The sequence below is a fragment of the Mytilinidion resinicola genome (genome assembly GCF_010093595.1).
Source record: "Mytilinidion resinicola strain CBS 304.34 unplaced genomic scaffold BDZ99scaffold_18, whole genome shotgun sequence".
NCBI lineage: Eukaryota > Fungi > Ascomycota > Dothideomycetes > Mytilinidiales > Mytilinidiaceae > Mytilinidion > Mytilinidion resinicola.
Genome location: NW_022985454.1, coordinates 839128 through 861705, shown reverse-complemented (window position 1 = coordinate 861705; position 22578 = coordinate 839128). Strand labels below are relative to the sequence as shown.

The window sequence follows — 22578 nt, the reverse complement described above, 5'->3', positions numbered from 1 at the left end:
GGATAGAAAACCGTCGTGATTGACATCGCGAACCCTATGCATGACAGTACCGCAAGGCACCAAGTCCAGAAGCTTGGGCGTCTGCCAGGCACCTCCAGCTCATCGGAGGCTTCCTTGACCTCCGCAACAAATGCCTTCGTCCATTTTGGCCGTGACACTCGGAATTGAGAAACGCAATACGCAAAAACGATCAGTAGCGCTATCACCGCCGGGATCGCAGAGATGACGGGGAGGAAGCAGATATTGAAACGGGCTCTTTGAGGATCCTTTATTGGTATCAAATTAGACACCACAGGCGAATTGACAGACATCGTTCTCGGCTTACCCATATCGAACATCGCGGTGAGTCTTCCGCTAGGAAATAACGCGGTGTAGCATTATATGCCAGCGGCACCTGGTACTCCGCCATCGCGGTCGGATCGAATTGGCGCAAGGGAGGGTGACGACGCAATTCAACATATAACAATCGGACTTCCCTTCCACCATGAACAAAGCAGCAAACGCGGAGGGATCGGATTCGGCTGGATGTGCATTGAGACAAGCGTGGAATGGCTCGTGGGGGACGGCGCGTGCAGTAGTAAGCATAGAGAGGTGAGGGAGAAATATTGTCGATGTTAGAATATCTCACCGCCGCCACCCCGCTTGGGCCTTCTACGGGACAAGTATGCTACAAGGGGAGGTGACCACGACACACGGTGGGGTTGAATCCTTTGACTCCGCAACTCCACTTAAGATCACATGATATATCTAAATTATTTAAGAGTAATGGGATCAAACATATGCTTGACTCCAATAAGACTCTTATTCAAGCCAAGCGTGCCTACAGCATTTAAGAAGCCCTTCTACTAAGCTTAGATAAATATCGTGTCATACATTGGAAGTGCTATTTACTCGTACATTTTGTGACTTAATGTATATTCTGTGACTGCTGATTCACTTATTTCATCACTGCCCTCAAGGCTTCACTTCTGACAGTGCACTTAGACACCCATATCACTCAAGTAGATGGGCATAGAAATCGCACAACAACACCACATCCTTCATCGACTACCTAGTCCAGAAACCCAGCCTGATATCTAACCCCCCACGAGTCCAAGTTTTCCACCATAGCTTTAGCAAAACGCCTCGAAAACGCCTTGATTTCCCTCCGAAATACCCCCCAAAGCCCTAAGGTGATGTACCCGGGTCGTTCGCCAAAGTGAGTGCAACTGCAACTCAACACTTAAAAAAGCTTGGACAAAGGAAAAAGAAGAGAAAGGTGGGAAGGTGCCCAATCCGTGCGCCAAAACAGAACCGCTCGTAATTATAGTACATGAAGGCGTGAGCGTGCATGGGGTCGTGCGCAGAGCTTCCCCGTGTGTGAATGGAGGGGAGAAGTCATTGTCAGCTCTCGTCCATGGCATCAGTCGTAGCTAGCTTATCCAACTCGGTCTCAACTTGCGGGTCCACCTCGGACGGCGCCGCGTGAGGCAGCAAAAGTAGCTTATCTGACTCAGGCTCAACTTTCGGGGCCACCTCAGACGGCGCCATGTGAGCTTGCGAAAGCTCCGTTTCCGTCGCAGAGATATCCATGGGATTAGGAGGGCTTCCAGAAGACTGACCGGACGATTGAGTGCCTTGGTCAAGTTTCTTCTTCCTGCTCATGTAATCGCTCAAGCTGAACTTCTTCCGCGTTGGGCCCGCAACAGCACTAGAAATTGAAGGAGAGACTAAAGCCGTGGGAGGCACCAGAGTGGATGGAGACTGCGCAAGCAAGCCACCAGTTATTACACTGCTGACAGACGCCGGAGTGACGACCGAAGAAGTGACGAGAGTAGGAGTGTTTGAAGAAAAATCAGGAGAGGGAGGGAGTTGAATAGCAAGATCGACGGGTCGTTGATTTTGCGTAGGGGTTGTATGAGTATGAGATGATGCAGATGGCCACGGTGGTGGGGGCGGTACGGGACCTTCTGGATCATTTTCTTTTGACGGTGTTGAGGCATCCCCGACAGTGTCAACCAATGGTAATTGATCCTTCATCTCCACATCCACCTGTTCCGCAGAGCTTGGCACTGGATCCGATTCAGCCGACGGTCCAAATGCCGCAGTTGTAGATGTGTCCTTGGCACGTTGGCCATCCTGATACGTCCCGGGACCACTCCAGACGGCAGTGTCAGGGTTGGCGCTAGCATGCGAAAGCGACGCAGCCGAGCGCGCTACAGGTGTGCTTTCGATGACATCTCGCAGAGCCGGGGATTCAAACTCCTTCTTAACCGAACGACGTTTCTCACGCTGCAGCCTTTCCTCTTTGGCTTGCAGAAGAAGCTTCCTTTTGAACGACATGGGAGGTTGAAACGGGGTTTGGTTCAGCGCCGGCGACATCGGTGGACTCGAATGATTCGTGCCCTCGGTTTGCGTCGAGGCGTCAGCATAAACCGGACGCGGCTTAGGTGACTGCATCGAACCGCCGGTCGTCTTGCTAGAAGAACCACGGCTTCCATTGATGCCGACAGATTTGCGAGTATTGCAGCCGTTTGGTGTGCGGTGTTTATGGTTGGAGGTTGTGGGAAGGAAGGGATCGGGATAGCCAAGATGCTTCTGTGTCTCAGGATTAGCGCCGAACACGTAAGAGTACGGGATCGTCGGGAAGCGAGAACTTACGGCACTGCCAACGGTGGGTGTATTCAGGTTTGATCCACCGCTGTTGCGTTTCCGCCGCTTGCCGCCGTGCTGCTCGTCGTACTCCAGTTGTTCAAACAGTCGTTCCTGCTGCTGTATTTTTCGCTTCTCGCGATCGGAATTCTTAATGTCCACGCCGTCGAGCGAGAAATGTGTGCCAGGTGTATTGTCGCGGCTACCTTGCTTACTTCGGGTTGAACCAGACGTCGAGCGCAAGTCGGCGTGTTCATCGTCGTGTGTGTCACGAAGGAAGGCTTCGCTGTTAGCGCGGCTATTGACGGCGTGGCCAGTGCTCAACGGCGATATTTGATTCTTCTTCGGTCGTCTTCCTTTCGCAGGTTTGTGCAGATGGAGGGCAGGTTCCGACTGGGTGGCGGTGGGACGGGCGCGTTCCAGAAGGCACTCTCTGCCCTTATGCGGAGCGTGCGGATCGCAAGCGCATCCACCAAAGTTTGCGAGCACGCACGCAACCCAGTTTGCAAACTGCTCGACCTTCTTGAAGCCTTCCTTTCGCAAGTCGCCATTCGTCACAGAGTTCGATAGCAGTTGTCGGATCTCAGGACTTATTTCCCAGCCAATTGTGAGTTCTTCTCCAGGTTGGATATCGTCAGTCGCGATGAAGCAGAAGTGACAGCCAAGTTCAGGGCTTTGCGTGAAAATTTTGATCGTCATGTTTGGATTGCAGCTTCGTCTCGTATATCGTAGGATGGTGCCTTCGCGTCGAGCGTCAATGTAGATGGGCAGGTGAGGAGGGAAGAATACGAAAGGCTCCGGATGCTTCAGGAGTTCCCATCGATTGGACGGATCAAGCTCATAGTCAGCCTTTTTTCCAATCTGGCCCTTCAGCTCCCCAATGTAGCTGCCCTGGGCTACGGGTGACTCGACGGTCAGGTACTCCCATTTTGGATGAAGGCCATGCGCGACAATGTTGGGATCTTCTTCCGTCCGTTTCGTGATCACTGGCGCCATCTCGTCCAGTTCCTCGATCGACTTCTCAACTCTTTGGAAGACCTGGCCAGGCTCCATGCCGTTAGTAGCCTCCGCAAGCTTTTCGCGATCTTTGAGCCACGTGAAGATCTCGTCGGTGATTCGTATGTCTGCGTATGAATTTGAAGGGATAGGTTGAGGCTCTGGCTGTCGATAAAGTCGCAGGAACTCGGGCGAAAACTCTTCTATCGCGTAGCCGTTAGTATGAGGAGAGGTAGGTGACTTGACAGGACTCTGCTGGCCGTTGTACATGGCCGAGCTTGCCCGTTTTCGAACTGTGGGTGTGAGGTTGGGTGTTGAGCTGAGGACGTTGACGGATCCCGTGGCTCGATGGCCTGTCTTCGGCCGTTTCGCAGGTGGGAGTAGGTCCCGGGGACTTTCGCTCTTCCTGTTGGCGACATAGTGTACGTCATTATTGGTGTGAATGCCCCATCCGTTTGTCTGGACTGCGCCCGGTGCATCCTTGATCTTCTTCTTGTGGCTCTTTGTTGCAGTCTTGGGCCTGCCCTTGCGTTCGCCGACGTTGTGCACCTCCCGAAGTTGTCGCTGTACATCTGCCGCCCGTTTCGAGTCGAGCTGTCGGGGCGAGCAGTCGGCGCACTCGTGGACTTCGGGCACGTCACGACTCTCGTAGTAGCAGACTATGTGCTGCCACGTGTCGCACTTTTCGCACAGGACGGTAGAGCCGTCGTCGTCTGGAAAGCGGCAGATGCACTTGATGGTAGAAGACTCTTCGTCGTCGAGGGTGCCGTCCAGCGCAGGTGAGCCGTTGGCGTAGGCGAGGGTCGGCGGGCCCCCAAACGGCGGGATAGAGGCGAGCTGAGACTCAGCATGCGTCTTGAGCGACGGGATGTCTGTCATAATACGCCAGACGGTTGTAAGAGAATGAGGTGTGTTGGTGTCGTGTCGCAGCTCAGACTTTTCTTGGTTTGGATCGCATGACGGCCGTGGCGCGCACAACAAGGACACAATGACGGATCTCGACCGCAGCCGAGTCCGATGGCCTAGTCGCGGGTGTCGAGCGATGGATTGAGCGGCTGCGAGCTTTGTGCAATGGCTTCGTCCAAGGGAGCGTGGCGGCCACGAGAGGAGAGGCGATCGGCAGCGGGTGTTGAGGCGGTCGATAAGAGTCGAAGCGGTTCAGAACGTGGATTTGCTAGAGCGGCTATCATTAGAAGTCGTTTGAAGGGTGTCGCAGTGGTGCTGCCGGCGTTGTTGGGGGGGGTGGGCAGGAGGGTGAGGAGGTTTGGCGGCGGTGGCTGCTCAACGAGGCCTTTCAGCGACTGCAAACAGACAAGGGAGGCAAAAGGCGGCGACAGGAGAAGGGGCAACGGGCACAGCGACGCCGTCTGTTGCTGCGCGAATGCGATCGGGGGATTGGGGGTGTCTGTATGGAGAGTGGATGGAGGACTGCGAGTGTGCCCAGGTGAGAACTGAGGGAGGAGACGGCAACGAGGACGCTAGAATGCATTCAGGTGAGCTGCCAAGCCCAGTTAGTCACGTGCGCTAGGCCGCTGTTAGCTGAGATGAGAGACGAAAAGCCGGGAGCGAGGAGCATCCTCCAAGGCTGCGTGCACGCCGCGAGAGCGGCCCCGAGTCGGTGTCGAGGCCGGAGACGGCACCACAATGTGCGAGGCGCAGACGTGTGCCGTCATGGCGGCGTTGCGAGGTGCGGAGAGTGGGCGGCGAGCATGGTGATTAAGAGAATGCAACGCTGCAAGCTGGATTTTGAGGTCATAATCGAGGGGCTGGCGCGCGCCGTCGAATGGCGAGTGCTGGAGATTGTGCCGCATGCACGCTACGCCGCCCAGCAGCTCGCCGGCGCCATGTTGATCGTTGATACGCTGCAGGCTGGTCACCAACGGGGCGCAGCAACGGGCTCGGCACCCGGCAGCGGCTCTGGCCTCCTTGCTGATGGCGAGCATCGTCTGCTGTCGTGGTGTTGGTGCGCGTGTTGTTGCATAAGCCGCCTGTGTCTTGAGATGTGCGCCCGGCGCCCAGGGGCAGAAGTGAGGATTGCTGTGAGGAGCGGAAGAATGCTAACCGTGACGAATGGTGCAATCGCTGCTCTCTAGCCGCGAGAGCCAGAGCAATTTAGGCGCCCGAACAGTCGCCGGCTCTGAAAGTTGGCTTCGAGCTGTGAAGGCTGTTTCATGGCTCTGGAACACCGTCTGTTGTGCAGGGCCCTAAACAGTGTTTTCAGCATCGTAAGTTCAGCACCCTGATACCCAATCTCGCCATTCGAAAGGCAGGAAGCTCCTCGTGTCAGTGTGTGGAGCACACGGAGTCGCTGCAGGATGCTGACGCCTGCCACCGCCGACAGCAGACACTGTGTGAGCACAGAACTGTGCATTGCGATCCGCAAGAGTATCTCGAGAAACCCTACCTGTATATTGCGTAGGGAGTTCCATTTCCAAGATTTGATGCCGATGTTTGTGGGATCAGTTGGGGCCACTGGCAGATGGTCTCGTTCTTCTGGTATTCTAAAATATATTACAGCTTAGTCACAGGCCATTCACCGGGTGCTCCCCCATCAAGGTGGGGCCTTGATGAAACCCGGCTAAGCTCGACCCACTTGCCTCTAGCCCAACGGTCGCCGTCCAGAAACATGTTACAAAATGTGGGCTGATCTGTCTTTTGCCTCTCTTCCTACAGTATTCGTATGACTCCGTATCATGCTCCCAGAGCCAACAACCATGAATACTTGTACCTAAAAAGAAATACCTTTCCATATTTCCATTCTTTGGTACCATCTACGCCGATACCGGCCTATGGCCAGGCAGCTGCGCTCTCAATGCCAGCGCATCCAGACCGTACAACATTTCTATATTTACCCCGCCTGACGCCATCGCATCATCCGAACACATTCCATCTCGCTGCTGAAACAGACGGCACGCCTCTGCTGGCGCCAATCCAACTGATCCTTCCCGCCCGCTGATCCCTGTCGGCGAATCTCTCCGAGCGGCCAGGCCACGCCAGCGAACTGCTACAAGGGTATCGAGGCCTCCCACTACCACTCGCACTGGCTTCCTGGTGGAGATTTTGCTGTTCTATGTATCTCGACGACCAGCACATTACGTTGGCATGCAAAAAGCGATTTAAACTCAGTCGATTCCTACGTCGATGCACGCATTAGCACCGTAAAGGCCAATAATAAACCAGACCATTCATATGTGCAGTACCAAGACATAAGTTTAGGCACTCCTTGCAACTGGCTGAGGACCCCCAACAGGCTTTGTCGACTCCAAGTACGATGCAAAGGTCAACACAGTGTAAATCAGACTACATTTTGACCAATGAAAGACATTTCACCCGGGGCACTCCTGACAGTGGTATCGAGAGAGCAAGAGCGAAGCCAGAGCAACCGTATATTCGTGTGCCCAAACCTATGGCCTAGTACTGTACTTAATCTCTCACTGTCACTCCGACATAACCTACCAGTCATCCATTCCAAAGTTCATAAGAGCTATGTTCCATCTTCCCGCTCTCTCAACCCGCCAGTATAGTCATCAGCCTCCTCGCCAACATCGCCATCGTCTGCCTCCCAATCTAGATCTTCTTCCTCAATAATTGTTAATGTCCTACCCCTCCACTAACCGACCCAACCAACCTATACAGCAAACCCAGAAATAGTCTGACCAACCCAGCCCCGCTCAGGGATACAACTCCTCATAGCCCAGAACACCTCGACTACCCCAGTCTCAGGGTACAGTCCCCCGACAGCATAGTGCGGGAAGTAGAAGCTCGCGGGCGGGGCACAGGTTTATGTGAGCGCATTGCCAGATCCAAGACCAGTTTTGACGGGGTGTATTCAGGACGGCGTCCAGTGGACAGACGAGATATCATCTACCACCTGCGCTGAGCTCGCCGCCGCAGGAGGGCCATTTGAGAGTTGGTACAAAGTCGGTGGGTAGAGATGGCTCGGGGTAGGAGGGCTGGACTAGATTCGACGAGAGGCTTGGGTGATATATCATTGATGTGGACAGCAATAAGGTCAGGTCAGGTATGGTGATGAATTTGATATAGATATCCCTATCGCTGTATCGCGATATCTCCCCTAAATATATCCCAATGCGGCTCCTTAGAGCATCTCCCCCCCTTTCTACTTCCCCATCGCTCTTCCCCTCTAACAACGCCATAGTAGCTAGAGACATCCCACCCCTAAACCCCCGACGTATTCTCATCTATAAAGTTAACCGCCTGCTTCAACGCCTTCTCCTCGACCTTTCCCTTCTCCTCCACCTCCCCCTCCCCCTCCTTCTCCTCCGGAATAAACCTCCTCATAACCCCCTCCACATACCCCCCCGGCACCCCCATCGCCAACGCATCCGCAATCCCCCTATTCATCCTATGCACATACTCCGCTTTCGGCTTCGCCTCCTCGCGCCGCTTCCGGTCCACATACACCAACACGCTCCTCCTCTCCGGCGTCCCCCCCACATCCGTCCACCCCGGCGTATCGCTCGAGCCGTCAGGACGCGCCCAGAACTCCACCTCCAGGTACTCCTTCGTGTACGCCTCGGGCACGCCCTCGTTGACATCCAGCCGCGCCTCGTCCGCGGGGAGCAGCGCGTACGCGAGGCCGTAGACCTCGTTGTCGGCGTGCTGTTGCGGTTGCGCGGATGGGGCCGACGAGGCTGCGGCGGGAACGGTGGGGCTTGAGGAGGTGGAGGTGGAGGTGGAGGTGGAGCTCTCGACGACGTTCGCGTACCCGCGGCTGTTGATGAGCCAGCGCCAGCCCGGCAGGCGCGCGACGCCGAGGTAGCGCGAGGTCGGGCAGCGCAGGCGCATTTGGTGCAGCCAGAGGTTGCTGCCGTAGCCGAAGTAGAGGGTTGGCGGTGGTGCAGAGTCTGGGGCTGGCATTTTGGGGGATGAGATGAATGGATTTTGGTCGGATTGAGTTGAGTGGAATAGAGAAGTTGAAGAGCGGCTGACGTTGTGGTTTGCTCGAGGAGAGGGCTTCTTCTTTTTCTTTTTTCTTTTCTTTTTTCCCGCTTTTCCAAGTTTGGGAGGAGGTTGGCTGAGGTATTGATATATAGCTCTGGCGTCTTGAGGATTTGGGGGGGTTTTCAGACGTGTGGGTGTGAGTTTTGTCGGATACAGAGAACGTGGAAGTGTGAACGACAGTTTTTTTTGTTACAAGCTCAGCTTCTTCTTTGGAACCTTTAACTTCCACCGTTGCAGAAAGCTGTAGAGTCGGCTGTAGAAAGTTGCAATAGTGGAGAAGATTGATGTTAGCTGCACTAGCCTCGGCTCTTCTTACTTGTATTTATTACGAATATAAAGCACTTTTCCAGAAGCTCAGCACCAAACATCAGTCCAAAATCTTGAGGTGTAAAGATTACGTTTCTTTCGCTATGCTAACAGTCGAGTGATCGCCCAGGTCGTTTGATGCATCCCAAGCAACACACCATCGTCCCGCCTGCTAAACCCTTATCCGGTGCCCAAATGAAACAATAACGCTAAGGATATACATGCATCATGAGGCTCAAACGGTGTCATCCGTATCCACCGCCGCATAAGCTGCTCTATTGCCTTCCGACCTACGCATCGTCATTCGCGGTGGCGGCTCATACAGCCTCGTGTAATCGACCCTCTCACCTCCCAGCCTGGCTGACCCATTCTCCTTAAACCCGAAAATTGGCGACCCGTCGCAAAAAAAGTCCTTGCAGTTCCTGATGATGCCATGGGAAAAGGGGTTCCCGCGTGAGCGGGCCTGGTTGGCCTGCGAGCCGCGGAAGGCGGTGGCGAAGAATGTGTCGAGGCCAAGAAGTCGTTTCCATTGGTTCCAGACGGAGTGGTGCTGGTGAGGCCGACGAGGCACGTCGCCGATGTCCTGGCCAGAACCGAAGCCATTGGAGGCGCCGGTGACCTCTTGGGAAGTGGTGCCTGTGGTGACAAAGGAGGTGAGGGCTTCGCCGGGGGTGTGGCTATTAAGATGGCCGCGCATGCTTTCGAAGGTCGTCAAGGCGCGGGCGATCTGTAGGAGTTGGACGACAACAAGCATCGTTACCCATATCGATTGGGCTGCGCACCAGAGAGAGAGGTCGATGGTATAGGGATCTTTGTGTAGGATTTTACATAGGTCGTCGGATAGGACGTTGCAGGTAACATCCTTTGGCGTTGGAATGATGGAGAGGTCTTGGGGGTGTTAGTAAAGTCAGAGAAAAGACACGATGCTGCTACTTACAGGCCAAGACCAGCTGCATTAGGAAGATGAGGCCAATTTCTAGGGTGAGAACGTAAAGAAAGAAATGGCGATGGTTGTTATTCGCAACGCAGTTGTTCACCCACGGGCAATGGCTACTATTGTTAGCAGATGCCTAAGTGTCTCAAAGGGACTATGGACATACTGATCTGACTTCGCGACACATCGATTGCATCTCTTGCAATGCCGACTCCGGAGAGGTTTGCGAACCATGCAATTGACGCAGAAATGATGCTCGTCAAATTGGCGCAATTCCACGAGCTCGTCAATGACAGCTTTTTGCCCACTGCGACTTCCTGACTTTGGCACAAAGCCGGGATCTTCGTTCATGCTCATGAAGTAGAAGTATCCCGAGAGTCCATAGAAGGTGACGAAGAATACATTCAAAAACGGGTTGGTTATGAAAGTCCCTGTAGCAATCAGCACGGTATCGAGAATCCTTTTGGATTTGCTTACAAGGTAGGAGTGTGGTTAACCAACGAACACCAACCCAGAACATTGAGGCTGTAAAAATGCCTGCCATGAATGGCTTTTCAGGTGTTAGCGCAGAGTCTTCAACTGAAGGACGTGAAACAAACCGTATGTCCGATGTTCTTCATGTTTGACGGCGCCCACCGAAGGGAGTACTGTCCTATCCATTGCAGCCCGAAGACGATGGCTAGAGCAGTAGGAACGGCAAAGTATATAACCATGTGGCTCAGGGCATACATGCTACCGAGGATCATGGGGAACGGTAATAAGAACGTGGCCCGGTTGAGGAAGGTCTTGACATCCTTGACCATGAAGGAGAGCGGAAATTCCTTAGTAGTCCCATCCTTATTGTATCCGCATTCTGACAGCGCTCGATACCACTGCCGCTGTGTGTTCATTTCCGAGGCCGTCGTGGCCGGTGTCTTTCCGTCGTTGTTCTTTGCAAATCTGTCCGATCCGTATTCGATCAACTTTTGCATAGATCCTTGCGATCCCTTCACAAGTGCCCAGTGTAATGCGGTGAATCCTTGGTCGTCCTTTGCGTACACGTTCGCGCCCCAGCGTAGAAACAAGTCTACACAGGAAGGGAAGCCTTTGTACGCCGCCCACATCAACGAGGTATGCGCCTGTGCGTCAGGGATATCCACAGGAATATCTTGATGGAGAAGTAGGACAAGCTGGAAGACGTTGCCATCGAGGGTCGCAGAGTGTAGGAGGTTGAAGCCTTGGTCATCGGTGAGGAGAGGGTCGGCACCATGTTGTAGAAGAAGGTGAACCACGTAGTAATGGCATCTCTTCGCAGCCCACAACACTGCTGTAGCCATAGCATCGCCACCTTTCGCATTCACGTTCGCGCCGTTTTGGATGAGGAAGTGACATAGAGCGTAGTGGTTATTGATAGCAGCCCACTGAACGTACCAGACGTCATCAGATATTCTTTGGAGTGTCTAAGAAGATGCAGATCATGTACGTACGTGTAGCAGCGTAATACCTTGCTCATCAGCATAGTTGGCATCAAACTTCCCGCTGTCGAATAATTTCTGGATCGCCCCAATTTCACCCAGCCGTGCCAGCTGCATTATGTCTTCCTCGATAGGCATACTGGGCTTTCCTGAACTCAGTATTTCCAGTTCAACATGTTGCTCCCCTCCAACCGGCTTGCCATTTGAAGTCTGCTCGGCGCGTGCAGATGCGGAGGTCGGGGAAGAGGACATGGCAGCAATGGGTCTCCTGCTCGAGCTGTCGTTTGCGGAGTCGGGGCTAGGTCATATGTCGCGAATCATCATGAGTGAGCCTTGTCTGGCAGAAAGGGGGGAGTTCGAAGAATCGAGAGTGGAGCTGGAGTTGAGATACTAACTGCTTGTCAGCGATCTCGAGGTGTGGCTGTGCTTGCTATCCGCGCGTGCTTCCGGCAAGTGCCGCCAGGCAAAAGCAACCACGATACCGAGTTTCAGTGTTCCAAGGTCAGCTCTATCAAATATCATGGTGTGCTAGTTATGGAAGAATTAGTCAAGTCATTACTACGCGGTTATTTGTTGGCGTTCGTGCGGTTTCATCATCTCAAAGAATAATGTACAGATATGTATTTGTTTAACGAAGGATTGATTCATCATTGCTTCTAGGCTTTTTGGAGACGTGCTCCAACACACGCTACATCTGATCATTCTCCCGTTGTGAATCTACCCGGGTACGCCCTATTGAACGCCTGACTAATGCCAATCCATGCATCTTCTCATCTTTATTATCCAGCTCGTCTAAGTGGCCTTCTTCGCGAACTCGACTCTGAGGATCAAATGGCCGAAACCAACTGAAATAGGTTAGCAATGTTCGCTGATATAAGTAGAACAGAAAGCTCTTACAGCCATCCATCTTTTCGCACGCCTTGGCAGCATCGGTCCGATCCGCGTAGCTGACGAAGGCAAAGCCCTTTGCTCGTCCCGTTTCCCGGTCCTTTGCCAAGAAGACTCTGGTGACATGGCCGAATCGTGAAAACATGTCTCGAAGGTCCTGTTCTTCGGCGATTTCGCTGACCTGAGAATCGTTAGCAAATGCACCTCGCTCAGGGTCATGTGTATACATACGTTTGTGACACGAAGAGTAGCCAGGTCATCCCGCTCGTATTTCCCACCCATCTTCTCACCAGCGCCACCGCGGCCACGAAGATGAGGAGGCACGTAGCTCGATCCGCCCTGTCCCAATCCACCCTGTTCGTCTGGTCCGTCACCAGGCACCTCGGCGCCGGCGTTGTCGCCCTCAGGAGCCATGGTGTCCTTGAAGGGACATTTGGTCGTCCAATGGTCTCCGCTACAGATACGGCACTTGATCTTGGCATCCTTCAGGTTGTTTTTCTTCTTCTCGTTCTCGCTCTTGTCCTCCGCCGACGCCTTCCAGTTCGCCATCGGCCTGAACACGATGTTTTCTCCGACGCTGGTGGTATCGCTCTGTGGCCCGATCGCCTTGCTCTTCTCCTGTCCGAACTTGGCCCATTCTTTTCGCTCGGCTTCGCGGGGGTTGACAACGCGCTTCACGATCGTCTTCTTGATGCGACGGGTCGTCTTGATCTTCTTGCCATCTTCGCGGATCGTGTATGTGATGGTGGTCTCGGTGCCGTCCTTGTTCTTGATGGTCTGGGGCGGTGGGAGCTGGGCCTGGGGCGAATCTTCGTCCTCTTCCTCAGCCCAGTCGGTGGTGCGTCTTTGTATGGTCAGCGACTGCAGTGCAGTTTCAAAGGGTGCGGCACTCGCCCTACGGCTCGAGACATTTTCAGCGAGTTTTTAATGTGTAGTTGTGGATGTATTCTGCGTGTTGTTGTGCTTGTATATGAATCGTTGCTGGAGAGTGAGAGAAGTTCAGGTGGCGGCATCGTGGGGCAGAAATTCAGTGGCCCGCTCTGACTCGGCCGTCACGTGATAGCAGGCGAATTGTCAGCCACCCACTGTCTCATATTTTCCCCAAAACACCAGCTATACGTACTTTCATCCATCAAAAACCTCACACGAGTGTTGCGCTCTACTTGAAATGACGAGCGTTCCGTCGGCTGCGCTCTCCACGAAGGATCTATCCGCCCCATGGACTCTAGGGCGTGCGAATTAGTCCGTGAGGCGGATACATCTATGCTTCTACGCATATACCTCCGATCAACTTATCTTCACCTACTTCTTCGTTGAGTTAGCGCTGTATCTATTATTTATAAGCAGAATTACGCCCAGCTCAGCTTCGGCTCGCCCTCTTCTCCGGTCGCACCGCCACAGCTTAGGATGCTCACCTTCAACTCACCTTTCTCTCCAGACTCCGTTAGCCAGTCTAATTATAGTGCAGGCGGAGCTATCTGTGCTAGATTTCGTGGTCAACTATACGCGAAACGTTCTAGGGGTAAGCTAGCAATGAGCCCAAAACTAGGCCACCTTGTGAAAGTGACAGCGGTGGCCGAGAGACGGGCCATCTCATGGAATGACCTAGAACCACACCATTCATGCGATGATGCCAACTGAATGCCAAACGCCGTCGAGGCTGTCATCGCCTCGCCTCCTCTCCTTAATCTCTCATTTCCCTATCTATATGCCTCTTTGGCTCTAGCTCCACTCGTCCATTTGCGACTCTTTCTGCTTCTGCCCATGATGCCAAAGCCAGAGAAAAATTCATCAAGCGAGCGAATGAGAAAAGGGGCTCTGAATTGCCTTCCTCCGTTAATGGAAACTAAATCCTCGGAAAACTCGATGATGCAACACTTAAGCCCTATCGACAGAAGCTAGACGAATGAAACCTGTAAACACACGATTTCGAGTATGGCAATCTCTATGAACTAATTACTTGGGTAGCTTTGTCGAAGAGGTGCGCCCTAGTACTACAATCGATGACGCGGAGGCTCTCAAGCATTTTGTCTACCTGCAGGCAGTTAGTACTGACGGCACGAACGGACTAGAAGCATGTGTAGAGACCGTTCGACCTAAATGGAATCAATTCTCGTCGGCATATCAACAGGACTGTGGACTAATTAAGAGAGATATTGTGGAGACTGTCACAAACATCAGCATAAAGTTATCCTAGGTCTTAGTATTCTTGTTATATAAGATCTTTATATAGCAGCTCTTTATTATAAGCGAAAACACTCTCTATATCGCCTTTCTCTTCTTCTTTATTAATCTTCTAGTCGCGCCGCTAATCTAGTTGGTAGTATAACCCTATCTAGTATTCTTCCGCAAATGACAGTACGACAGGTGTAAGGAGGGAAAGGAGGATTTAAGGAGAAAACCGGACTACACTCTAGAGCAAAAATTAATCGTACTGTGGTGGTCTAGTAAAAATGTATCCAGATCGCTATGGCTTCACGCACTATTAGGCTGGATCCGCACTTATGGATTGACGTAAATGAAATATACACTATTGCATTCAGATATTGTAACCAGTTGCATAGAATTCTAAAGCTAAAATGCTAAACACAAATACAAGCGGCAGCCAAAGTCTTGTGCTTTTACTCTGGCGCGCTTTTGATTGAGGTATTTCTTATGAAGACTAATGAAGGTGTCGATAATATTCATCGGGATATCTCTCTGCTTTTCGCCGCTTCAGGGACATCAGAAATACTGTCAAGTCTGTTGTAGGATTACAAGAGGGTTATAATGGTTACTGTACTATTATTATTAATGATATTAACTTCAACATTATGGGGAGGGATAAACGCACACCCCCTAATCACTCTACGCACACCCCTTTTCACTCCACGCACACCCTCCCTCTCGTCCGATCTTTTGATTGGCTGGAGCGGTTCGGAGCTTCGTCCGGAGCTCTATTCTCACGTGCATCCGCACGTGTAGCCTTTCTCATCCACTTAGGCGTACGTGAGCTCGTAAGTGAGGCTATACAAATCGGCATAACTATATAGCCTCTCCATTTTACAGCGCATCCTGTCCAATTTGTGTAGCCTTACGTACGAGCTCACGTACGAGCTCACGTACAAGCTCACGTACAGCTCACGTATAGCTGTATATACGGCTGCACGAATCGGAAAGAATGCACTGTAAAACGGAGAGGCTATATAGCTATGCCGATTTGTATAGCCTTATGTATAGCCTCACGTATAAGCTCACGTACGGCTATATATACAGCTGCACAAATTGGAAAGGATAAGCTGCAAAACGGAGAGGATATATAGCCATGCCGATTCGTCTAGCCTCACGTATAGCCTCGCGTACAAGCTCATATACAGCTGTGCTGGCTGTCGCATTTGGAGAGAGCATTCGGAATTAGTGAGCAAGTTAAGCGAGCGAATTAGAGGCTCCGGAGCAGTGCTCCGAGCCAATCAGAAGGTGGTGAACTGACAGGGGGAGGGGGTGTGCGTGGAATATGATCCTCTTTTTAAACGGTTTAGTCCTTAAGCCGGCTCATAAGGATGTGGCCAGTGCGGATCGGCCGTCCTCCCTGCCAGCTTGTCCGCCTTTTACGCCATTAACCACAATATATTGCCACTTTAGATGCAGGACATACCACCTAAGGAGTCTATAATAACAGGATAGTAGTAGGTGGTAGGTGGGGAGGAGGCTAAGTAAACTGCTAAGAGACATTATGGTGCAACTTCAGCAGCTTAACTACGGCCTCGTGCCCGTGCGCTTCCGCCCACCATAGCGGCGTCCGTCCATTAGAATCCTTCAAGTTAACCTCAGCCTTGCCAGTCTCAAGCAACAGGTTAACTATAGCCTTATGCCCTTTCCCTGCCGCCAATAATAGCAGTGTCCGTCCATCAGAGTCCTTCAAGTTAACGTCAACCTTGCCCGTCTCGAGCAGCAGCTTGACTATAGCCTCGTGCCTGTTCCCTGCCGCGCACCATAGCGGCGATTTATCAGAATCCTTTAAGTCGACCTTGTCCATCGTAAGCAGTAGCTTAACTACAGCCTTGTGCCCGTTCGCTGCCGCCCACCATAGCGGCGTCTGTCCATCAGAATCCTTCAAGTTGACCTCAACCTTACCCGTCTCAAGTAGTAGCTTAACTATAGCCTTTTGCCCTTTCCCTGCCGCCAATAATAGCGGCGTCCGTCCACAAGAATCTTTCAAGTTAACGTCGATCTTGCCCATCTCGAGCAGCAGCTTAACTGTAGCTTCGTGCCCGTTCCCTAAGGCGCACCATAGCGGCGATTTATCAGAATCCTCGACCTTGCCCATCTTAAGCAGCAGCTTAACTACAGCCTCGTGCCCGTTCGCTGCCGCCCACCATAGCGGCGTCTGTCCATCAGAATCCTTCAAGTTGACCTCAACCTTACCCGTCTCAAGTAATAGCTTAACTATGGCCTCATGCCCTTTCCCTGCCGCCCACAATAGCGGTGTCCGTCCGCTATTAGAATCCTTCAAGTTAACGTCGATCTTGCCTGCCTTGAGCAGTTGCTTGACAACAGGCTCTTGCCCATTCTGTGCCGCCCACGATAGCGGCGTCCGTCCATCAGAATCCTTCAAGTTAACCTCAACCTTGCCTGTCTCAAGCAGCTTACGGAGGTCTTGAACAAGTCCTCGAATCACTTCAAGTACTGGAATATCTAGTGCAATCAGCTCCCTTGCGTCTGTATGATCTGGATCTGAGTTGTACTTGTTGAGTTCCAGGTGTACTCGGTTTAACATCTTACGGAAAACCAATCGCAAGCTTTCGACGTGCTTCTCCCCAATTTCGGCTTTATCAAAACCTGATAGCCACGTCGCATGTCCAGTCAATCCAAAAGCGGCTGCCCAAGCTTGGAGTAGCTCGCGTTCAAGCCGCAGTTCCATAATCGGTGGACCCTCAGGAGGCTCGGGGGTCGCTTCCATCTGCTCGATTAAGCGATTCAGGGCTTCGAGAACGAGCGTAAAGTCTGACTTGGCGCATAGGAAGTTAAGCCGCTTGCACAGTTCTGGGCACTTCAATCTCTTGTCTACCTCGACTACAAGCATGGACTTTGAGAGGTCAACCAAATTTGCTGCATAAGTCGAAAACGGTTTGCCTAGTAAGGTGCGAAACCAATCGCGAACGGCCGGTTTCAGTTCATGTCCATTGTGAAAGCATTGATCTTCAATACGCGGATTAGGGTTTTGGGATGTTCGGTTTTGCCTGAATCGAGCAATGCCATCAGGGCCATCTTTCATGTACGTGACAATCTCTGCGACCATACAACCGAAAGCCCACATGTCTATGGCGCGTCCAACTTCTTGAGGACAGGATCCCATATCTGTACACTCGGGTGCAAGGTAATTTGGAGGACCAGCCTTCCATATTGTCCTAGAGCCATCTTCCACAGGCTTGATTTTTGATAAGCCAAAATCAGCAAGCAAGAAAGTCCTAGTATTTACAAGGACGTTTTTGGGGCGGAAATCATGATGGTATCCAATTCGCTCGAGTTCAATGCCATTGATGGTGAGTTTGAGATTATGTACGCAGGCTAAGGCAGAAGCAAGCCCTTGAAGCGCATAGAAAAAGGTATAGTCGTGGATGAAATCTCCGAAGCGATGGGGCAATTGTAAGAACTCTTCCAGGTCCATTTCAATGTGAGGGAATAGGATACTTCGCTCATCTCGATAGGCGTAACAGCCCAGCATCTGGATTATGTTTTGGTGTTTCAAACGGCCCAGAGCATTCAAACAGGCCCTTTCGTTTTCAACCATCCGGTCTCTAGATTCCTCGGTGTGGCCGTTACGCAGGACGAATTGCTTTCGGACGATTCTAACGACAGAATGGGGAATTTGATCCTCGCCAATCTCCATTTGGACAACTTGTAGATCTGGAATAAATGTGCCATCTTCTGCAGCTTGCATGGCCGCTGGATCTGTAAGCGTTTGTTGGGATGAATCCACAGCGGTCAGGAACACTTCTCCGAATGCCCCTTCGCCTATTTTCTCCTGGTGCACGAAGGGAAGGATCCACTCCCGGCGAAGAACACGATGATGGAGCCGCATGTCGTGCTTGAGGATGAACGGAATAAAGTGCCATTGCCAATCCAGCGCGAACGATCTCCCAAATGCAAGCACAATGCCCCTAGCGCGGGTTTCATCCAGAGGCAGATCATCGTCGAGAGCTCCATGCTCAATGAAGCTGGTAATGAACTCTACTTTGTAGTTCCACAAGAGAATCGCAAACGTTTTTCGCCCTTTATCGAAAATAGTTGAGCTGATGTCGTCATTTTCAACTTCGTCAGAGACAGAATCTGCTAAGGCGGCGGAAATAGCCTCTCGGGTAAACAGCGAGTCGATATCGGCCTTGCTAAAGAAGAATATATGATCCAAAGACCATTTTCTTCGGTGCTCGAGCCCATCCCGGAGGGAGGCTGTAGCAGCACCCATGGCCGCTGATGGGATGCGGGGGGACAACGCAGAAGATCACGAAAAGTAAGCTTAACGGAATTCGAAATTCGGCCTCAAGTAACAGCTGTCCAATTGTATCTTGATACGTTATCGTGCATGCGCCTCGGCACCCCGACCCATGTAGACACAGCCCGCAACCTGATCTTAGCCTAAGCGAGGCAGTCCGCAACCTAACATCAAGCCCAATTCCAGAAATTGCCACTCAAGATCCAGCCCAAACGGCACAGCCTTGACACTCTCAATCCCGGTTGAAGATAACGCTACGGATTTCGGCCTCCATTTACGTTAGTGATTGCCAATCTCTTTCAGATCAGGTCGTCACACATCTGTTAATTTCCTCTCTGCGAAAATTCTGACTTCGGTATCCGTCTTCTGGTCGGAAGTATTAGCAATGCTGATTGATTTGTCCAAAACGGGTAGATATTACACTCATGCGCCAGTCTGCAAAATTGCTATCAAGAAGCTCTATCAACCTAGCTTCCAGGAGATAGCGCAGTGATATGGTAGTTTCCTCGTTCATGCTGCTGGTTGAGGCTAGAGTACTTCGCGGATAAGAATCGATGAGCGGGAATAGCGAACAGAGTGCTTAGTATTTATTATTATCCAACATTGTATGTCTAGGCAGTAGGGCTCACCTTGCAGAACGATTCTGCCTTGGCCGCCTGCGCGGGAGAGGCCGGTGAGTGTCTTGCATCTGAGGCTGCCTCGGCGACTGGGGCGAAACAAACCAGTGAGTTGCTTGCATCTAGGAGGTAAGGCTGTGCTGCAACACACCATCCAGAGACATCTGTATAAGACGTATTGATTTGGACTTAACGATTCTGCCTTGGCCCCCTGCGCGGGAGAGGCCGGTGAGTGTCTTGCATCTGGGGCTGCCTCGGCGACTGGGGCGAAACAAATCAGCGAGTTGCTTGCATCTAGGAGATAAGGCTGTGCTGCAACACACCATCTAGAGACATCCAATATAAGACGTATTGATTCGGACTTAACAATTCTGCCCCACACACCCTTTGCAAACAGCCATGGAAATTTCCAGAATACTTCAGTTACGAGCAAAGGACCTGTTTGTCGAGAGCGAAGTGCATTCAATCATTGACTGGCTAAAATATACTCCCAAGACTGAACAACAATGTATCACGGAAGTGGAGGTCCAATCAATATCTAATGGCATTTCAAGCATGTCGGTCAACAACATCACGGGGCTAGACTTACTTTTGAAGGTAAGTAATCAAGCTATCAAAGGTATTACACCCAGACTAGCCCTAACAATAAAAATTAGAATGTCTCAACACTGAATGACTTCACTATATTGTATGTATTCAGACCAAGTTACAGTATTCTAGAAAACTTATTTGATCGCTGCAGTTTCATATCCCAAACTACCTCATGGAGTCGACTGAGGATATCGTTGGAAATGCTCAACCGACTGATCCAATTTTACGACGTGTTTGAGGAATTTTCCAGCTATATCCTTATGTTTGGGAAACGAATCAGTGATCCCATTGAGACGAGTGTTACAAGTCGTATACGTCTGCACACAGACCAGAATTCGCTCCTCGGTTATGGTCAGTACACAACTGGGACCTTTGACAATTACTTCTAACTTTCTTCTGATAACTAGAGGTATGTTACAACATCAGACACTTCGAGTTGCACGGCCGAGAGCTTAGAGACCCTTGGTCATGTCGGCATGCTGCGTTTTATCAACAATATTCGTTCGCTAAGCATTCATCAACCTGGATCATCATTCAGGGGCCCTCGAAACTCAAATCGTATATTGAAAGAGTTGTTCCAGTGCAGGCTCGGTTATCACCAGCAGTTCATGAGCATCCGCTCTACCTTCATGTGCACTTTTTCAAAATGCTTGAGCGGAACTGGACAAGCTATTTGATTACCTTGGAGGAGCAGCGTCGTGAGACAGTAAGTAGTAGATGCGATTTTGCTAGCCTCTGATCATTAGTGAAGAATCCTGTAACTAATCTGTATTATTCTAGAGTGACAAATTCCTATTTCTCGGCTCATGTAAAATCTCTGTCGAGCTGCAAGATATTCATGACATTCACAAAATCCAAGCCAGAACGCGCGCAGCGATCTCCATAATTGAAGGGACAATGGATGTCATCAGCACAGTTGTTGATCTGCGCAACCTAGTACAAGATTATGCGAACCAGGCATGCCAGTCTCCCTTGGCTTCAAATTTGTCACATCTAGTAGTTGCGGAGCTTAAACAACTACTGAGTATTTTTCGGAATCATATGCGCACTGCATCAAAGATCCTCCAATCTTTAGAGGACACTAAAGTCATGGTACGATTCCATTGAATTTCTAGTTCTCTTTACGAATACTAAATTAATGCTAGCTCCTCGCAATCATAAACCACCGCCATAATGATGTAATCCAAATGCACACGAGCTCCATAGATGCACTCTCAGCCGCTGCTTCCACCGACAGTCGGCTACGAACCCAAATCGCTAGTAAAACGTTAGCAGAATCCAGCATCATGCGGATAGCAACACTCATAACGGTTTTCTATCTTCCAATTAATCTCACAACAGCATTTTTTAGTACTAATTTGATGATCTTTCAAGGAACTGGAACAATAGAGCTACGGAAATCGGTTTGGGTGTTTATAGTTATGACGGGCGTACTTTTAGGAAGTACAGTAATGGCTGCTTGGATTTGGAAGAGGATAGAGAAGGCTAGGGGGAGGAAGAATAGAGTTCATTGAGGTGGGTTTGAAGTCGGAAACCGACCACATACGAAGAAACCAATTCCTGAGCCGCACGATAAGACGATATCATGAAAACGAGCGTACCTCCTACTTGTTCAAGGACCATGTTGCTCCTTTTTGGAATAGGCGACACCTGACAAGCACTAGCCAGTGTTCTCATAGCCTATCCCACACCGACCAGGCCCAACAAGCGCTATCTGAGGTGCTGGCACCAAGCATTCCTTGCGTATCTAATTAAGCAGCGTTCCACGATTGACAAAGTTGGGATCGCGATAAAAAGGGACAGCGCAGGAAGAGCTCGGCGGGGTCTCTGGTGTCTCTATAAAGGCGCGGTGCCATTAGCCTTGGTACACCGCACAGGACCACTAGCAGCAACTTGTTTGGGTATATGTAGTTGTTTGTCTACGAGCTCGTCCGGAGCTCAGTGTGGGATGGGATATGGAAGTCGACAAGGCATACCAATTACCCCCGAGCATGACCCCGCAAAATCGCACCAACATCCGTTGCGTCCGTGGTGACTGTCGGCGCGTTTTTCGGTATTGCTGTCAAAAAGGATCCTGCACGTCAAGAACCGTACAGTGCTGAGAATCTGACCAGGGCGGCAAAGACGTGAAGACGTCCCCGTAAAACGAACACACGGCGTTTCGGTTAGCCTGGGCTGAACTGGGCTGTTAGCACGGGACGACCTGCTTACGATGCACGGCTGGAAAGGCAAGGGTGCATTCAATGTTTCCCAAACCAGGCAATCCCAATAGCCGGAGCATTCTGGCATAGCTATCCCCTCACCAAACTACGGCCACCCGTAAACCTGCAGATTTATCTGGCAGCCCAACCCACCTTCGCGTCGTCCATTAGCTGGGTCACTGCTAGGTTGTTGATATATCTATCTGGTTGGGAAAAGCCTCTGATTCTTGCTGATCGATAACGGGAGTAAGCGACCACCCTGCTATGACTGTTGCCAATAGTGGCGTCCCAAAATACAGGAAACTGGTCGTCCCCAGTGAAGTTGATCATGCGCATCTGCAGTGTGATGAGCCTTTGCCTTTCGGATGCAGCAAAGGCATCCGACATGAGAGCGCGGGCGAACGTGTGGGATGCAGGCAGAGCTCAGCCTTGCAGTAGGCGCAATGTGACCCGATCGGGTTGCATGTATATCTAGGGCGTTCGCCCTAGAGGCCGTGGGGCGGATAACACTGGACTTTCTGCA

The 22578-nt window shown here is 51.4% G+C and overlaps 9 protein-coding genes across 9 annotated transcripts; 2 read left to right on the top strand and 7 right to left on the bottom strand.

Moving 5' to 3' along the window:
* Positions 1-1383: 1383 nt before the first annotated feature.
* Positions 1384-4506, bottom strand: BDZ99DRAFT_395604 (uncharacterized protein; the record flags this gene model as incomplete). Its single annotated transcript, XM_033715954.1, has 2 exons — positions 1384-2577; positions 2641-4506. 2 exons carry the CDS (start codon positions 4504-4506, stop codon positions 1384-1386), a joined length of 3060 nt encoding a protein of 1019 aa, XP_033572672.1.
* Positions 4507-4649: 143 nt separating this feature from the next.
* Positions 4650-5570, bottom strand: BDZ99DRAFT_524656 (uncharacterized protein; the record flags this gene model as incomplete). Its single annotated transcript, XM_033725928.1, has 2 exons — positions 4650-5105; positions 5181-5570. 2 exons carry the CDS (start codon positions 5568-5570, stop codon positions 4650-4652), a joined length of 846 nt encoding a protein of 281 aa, XP_033572671.1.
* Positions 5571-7806: 2236 nt separating this feature from the next.
* On the bottom strand, positions 7807-8940 carry BDZ99DRAFT_450398 (uncharacterized protein; the record flags this gene model as incomplete). The annotated part of the gene is made up of 1 exon (XM_033718164.1): positions 7807-8940. Exon 1 carries the CDS (start codon positions 8506-8508, stop codon positions 7807-7809), a length of 702 nt encoding a protein of 233 aa, XP_033572670.1. The 5' UTR covers positions 8509-8940.
* On the bottom strand, positions 8901-11656 carry BDZ99DRAFT_466642 (palmitoyltransferas-like protein akr1). The gene is made up of 6 exons (XM_033720831.1): positions 11299-11656; positions 10432-11232; positions 10310-10382; positions 9999-10263; positions 9836-9948; positions 8901-9786 (listed from the first exon to the last, which is right to left on the bottom strand). Exons 1-6 carry the CDS (start codon positions 11536-11538, stop codon positions 9134-9136), a joined length of 2145 nt encoding a protein of 714 aa, XP_033572669.1. The 5' UTR covers positions 11539-11656; the 3' UTR covers positions 8901-9133.
* A 422-nt stretch (positions 11657-12078) lies between these two features.
* BDZ99DRAFT_450391 (translation initiation factor 3, RNA-binding subunit) lies at positions 12079-13326 on the bottom strand (the record flags this gene model as incomplete). Its single annotated transcript, XM_033718163.1, has 4 exons — positions 13069-13326; positions 12406-13018; positions 12184-12355; positions 12079-12131 (listed from the first exon to the last, which is right to left on the bottom strand). Exons 1-4 carry the CDS (start codon positions 13185-13187, stop codon positions 12079-12081), a joined length of 957 nt encoding a protein of 318 aa, XP_033572668.1. The 5' UTR covers positions 13188-13326.
* Positions 13327-13641: 315 nt separating this feature from the next.
* BDZ99DRAFT_466641 (uncharacterized protein) lies at positions 13642-14234 on the top strand. Its single transcript, XM_033720830.1, has one exon. The coding sequence runs from the start codon at positions 13816-13818 to the stop codon at positions 14074-14076; it is 261 nt and encodes an 86-aa protein (XP_033572667.1). The 5' UTR covers positions 13642-13815; the 3' UTR covers positions 14077-14234.
* Positions 14235-18981: 4747 nt separating this feature from the next.
* Positions 18982-19626, bottom strand: BDZ99DRAFT_109920 (uncharacterized protein). Its single transcript, XM_033712399.1, has 4 exons — positions 19415-19626; positions 19276-19352; positions 19068-19225; positions 18982-19012 (listed from the first exon to the last, which is right to left on the bottom strand). Exons 1-3 carry the CDS (start codon positions 19587-19589, stop codon positions 19175-19177), a joined length of 303 nt encoding a protein of 100 aa, XP_033572666.1. The 5' UTR covers positions 19590-19626; the 3' UTR covers positions 18982-19012; positions 19068-19174.
* A 634-nt stretch (positions 19627-20260) lies between these two features.
* BDZ99DRAFT_109913 (uncharacterized protein) lies at positions 20261-21760 on the top strand. The gene is made up of 3 exons (XM_033712398.1): positions 20261-20560; positions 20635-20946; positions 21000-21760. Exons 1-3 carry the CDS (start codon positions 20501-20503, stop codon positions 21366-21368), a joined length of 741 nt encoding a protein of 246 aa, XP_033572665.1. The 5' UTR covers positions 20261-20500; the 3' UTR covers positions 21369-21760.
* Positions 21485-22380, bottom strand: BDZ99DRAFT_109907 (uncharacterized protein). Its single transcript, XM_033712397.1, has 2 exons — positions 21831-22380; positions 21485-21690 (listed from the first exon to the last, which is right to left on the bottom strand). Exons 1-2 carry the CDS (start codon positions 22141-22143, stop codon positions 21602-21604), a joined length of 402 nt encoding a protein of 133 aa, XP_033572664.1. The 5' UTR covers positions 22144-22380; the 3' UTR covers positions 21485-21601.
* Between the last annotated feature and the right edge of the window lie 198 nt (positions 22381-22578).

Coding starts and splice junctions, on each gene's coding strand:
- BDZ99DRAFT_466642 (XM_033720831.1), bottom strand. CDS start 11,538: ATGTCCTCTTCCCCGACCTCCGCATCTGCACGCGCCGAGCAGACTTCA. Junction 10,383..10,431: donor TGAAGAACATCGGACATACG/GTTTGTTTCACG, acceptor ACACCTGAAAAG/CCATTCATGGCAGGCATTTT. Junction 10,264..10,309: donor GTTAACCACACTCCTACCTT/GTAAGCAAATCC, acceptor TGATTGCTACAG/GGACTTTCATAACCAACCCG.
- BDZ99DRAFT_109913 (XM_033712398.1), top strand. CDS start 20,501: ATGCTTGAGCGGAACTGGACAAGCTATTTGATTACCTTGGAGGAGCAG. Junction 20,561..20,634: donor AGGAGCAGCGTCGTGAGACA/GTAAGTAGTAGA, acceptor GTATTATTCTAG/AGTGACAAATTCCTATTTCT. Junction 20,947..20,999: donor TAGAGGACACTAAAGTCATG/GTACGATTCCAT, acceptor AATTAATGCTAG/CTCCTCGCAATCATAAACCA.
- BDZ99DRAFT_466641 (XM_033720830.1), top strand. CDS start 13,816: ATGCCAAACGCCGTCGAGGCTGTCATCGCCTCGCCTCCTCTCCTTAAT.
- BDZ99DRAFT_109920 (XM_033712399.1), bottom strand. CDS start 19,589: ATGGTGTGTTGCAGCACAGCCTTATCTCCTAGATGCAAGCAACTCGCT. Junction 19,353..19,414: donor TATACAGATGTCTCTGGATG/GTGTGTTGCAGC, acceptor GTTTCGCCCCAG/TCGCCGAGGCAGCCTCAGAT. Junction 19,226..19,275: donor AGGCAGAATCGTTCTGCAAG/GTGAGCCCTACT, acceptor ATAAATACTAAG/CACTCTGTTCGCTATTCCCG.
- BDZ99DRAFT_109907 (XM_033712397.1), bottom strand. CDS start 22,143: ATGCCAGAATGCTCCGGCTATTGGGATTGCCTGGTTTGGGAAACATTG. Junction 21,691..21,830: donor GTCATGCTCGGGGGTAATTG/GTATGCCTTGTC, acceptor GCGCCTTTATAG/AGACACCAGAGACCCCGCCG.